Source organism: Anneissia japonica, unplaced genomic scaffold (genome assembly GCF_011630105.1).
Source record: "Anneissia japonica isolate Jap-2015-1 unplaced genomic scaffold, ASM1163010v1 scaffold61996_len6566_cov197, whole genome shotgun sequence".
Lineage (NCBI taxonomy): Eukaryota > Metazoa > Echinodermata > Crinoidea > Comatulida > Comatulidae > Anneissia > Anneissia japonica.
The window spans coordinates 1-2,492 of NW_022751363.1; the positions used below are offsets into that span (position 1 = coordinate 1).

Consider the following 2,492-nt stretch of genomic DNA (forward strand, 5'->3'; position numbering starts at 1 on the left):
GTCTTGCATTATTTCATTTCACTGTTGCTTATTTCTCTGGTCATTCTAGTCTGTGTATGATCATTCTGTTGACCACTTTTTGGGAAAATACAGTCTTTGTAGTATTGTGATCATGTACAAATTTACTACAGAATTGTATATTGGTTTGTTTCCCATTTGATAATTATACTTATAACAATACAATTTGAAATTCAAATAAGTTGCTTTTTAATAAATTTTGTTTATTTATTTGTTTTTTTATTCCTTGTGAGTTTTCATGGCAAAGCATTTTTATTGGAAAAATAAATCAATATCATGATGAGTAAAATAAAGTTCCCATGGTATTTCCAATTTGTAGGCTGGTGAGAAAAAGATGAAGGATGCACAAGATGAAGAAGAAAAGAAAAAGAGGGAGGAAGAAGAAGCAAAGAAGAAAGCTGAAGAAGAAGATGAGGACGATGAAGAAGAGGAGGATGATGAGGATATGGCAGATGGAGAGGCAGATGCTGCCGAAGACGAGGATGAAGCTGAGCCTCATGATGAGTTGTAGAGCTAAATTGACTTGCTCTTCAGCTACCAGATGCAATCAAATTTCACAACTACCTGCCTTCCCACTCTTAACAAAACAAAAGTTGCTCAAAGAAATCATCCAGATAGCAGTCCATACGCAATATATCTATGGCATGAGTAGTTGTGATTGTTTAGTATTTTTTACCTTTTAGTTCCTCCTAATAGATTCCAACTTCCCACCCCCAGTATTTATGTTTGATTTTTATCTCTTTGTTATTGGAGCAGTAAGGAGGGTTACTATACCATTAAATGTTCATACCTAGAGCAATAATGAACAGGAGTGCTTCATCATCAATAATAATAAGCTCAATTGTGATGTGTTATGATTGCATCAAATGTTTCCAACCAATTTCTGACAATTTTTTAACGGTTTATCTTCAGAGTTGTAGAAATGGTCTTATCAAGTTTGTTTACTTCTAAAGAAAGTTTTAATAAAAACATTTTATTTAAATGTCTGCAAATTGCTTGTAATCTTCATTAATGTGAAGAATAATTTAGTTATATTGAAAAAAAATAAATAATAAATAAAACAAAACATGTTTGAATTATGTTATATGCTTTCAGTCTAGTAGATGCAATGGTCAGTTCTTTATTACTGCACTATGCTTAGCAAACAGAAGTGTATCTATGTGCGCTCACCCCACAGAAAATGCTTGTAAAAAAAGAAGTTCTTGTAGTTTCAAAAGCTCAGGGGAAGGCAGTATCAACCAACTATTAGTCAATCTGACGAGTGTTTCTAGAGCTCCTCATGAGGACAGTATAATAGAGGCAGCAGAGTTAAGCAAGATCTATTAATCAACTATTATTCAATCAGCCAAATGTTTCTAGAGCTCCTCATGGGGGCAGTATAATAGAGGCAGTAGAGCTAAAAAACACCTATTAATCCATCGGCCGGGCTGAATGTTTCTAGATCTCCCCGATCAACTATTAATCCATCAGCCTGCCTCATGAGGGTAGTATTATAGAGGCTGTAGATCTAAAATACTGTCGATATATTAATCAATTAGCCGAGTGTTTCTAGAGCTCCTCATTGGAGCTAAAAATTATGTTCAAGTAGTTAAGTCGCCTAATCATCGAGTCCCCTACCATTTCAAGACTCCTAGATAAAGCACTTTTATTAGCAAAGCATAGTAAACCTCTAAATAGACAGGTTGGGCCTTGAAATATTCATATGTACAGTATTTTTTATGTAGAACAGGTTTATTAACACACACAAACTGTGCATATATTGGTACTGGCCATGTAGTGTATGAAGCCTCAATTTTTTACACTTAAGGCGGAAATTAGAGAGGGCGCTATTCTAAGTCAGGTGAACTTATATACATGAATATGCATGCCAACTTCACCTCACTGTTGTGGAATATGAAATTGTCTGTGATTTGAAAGGTGCTGTACGGTGTATACTGTAGCAAGGTAGGCCAAAATCTCTTGGTAGTTAGTCGAGACAGTGTGGTTGATATAGTGAAAATTAATGAACTAATGTTTAGTATTGTAATTTATAATATCCCTATGCCTAGACACTGTTTATGTACAGCATAGTTTTTGAAAGTTGTATAAAAAGCAGCGTTAAATCTGGTCCGTTATTTGAGTAATGCAGTAATGTAAAATAGGCCTACAGTATGGCATATATAATACCAGGGAATTGTTTTATAAGTACAGTATTTGTTATAATGCATCTCGAAAACAGCATAAGTAGTAGTTTTCAGAAATCTGGATTATTCCTTAAAGAATATACTACTGTCTGCAAATAATGGTTGTGTTAAATTAAAGCATATCCAACATAGCTGTACCATCTCGCAGTGCCCAAGTAAAACAAAAAAAAAGACATGCAGAAAAGGTGTTTAACAAAATTTTAATTTATAATTGGATCTTCACCTCATAATTTAAACCTTTTAGTACAGGTTAGTCTTGGGAATGACACTTTGAAATAGAGTGTTCTATGA

The 2,492-nt window shown here is 34.0% G+C and overlaps 1 protein-coding gene across 1 annotated transcript; it reads left to right on the top strand.

Moving 5' to 3' along the window:
- Positions 1 to 337: 337 nt before the first annotated feature.
- Positions 338 to 1,094, top strand: LOC117121621 (calreticulin-like; the record flags this gene model as incomplete). Its single annotated transcript, XM_033266859.1, is given in 1 exon segment — positions 338 to 1,094. A coding segment is annotated over 1 exon segment (192 nt), but the record flags the coding sequence as incomplete, so codon positions are not given.
- Positions 1,095 to 2,492: the final 1,398 nt, after the last annotated feature.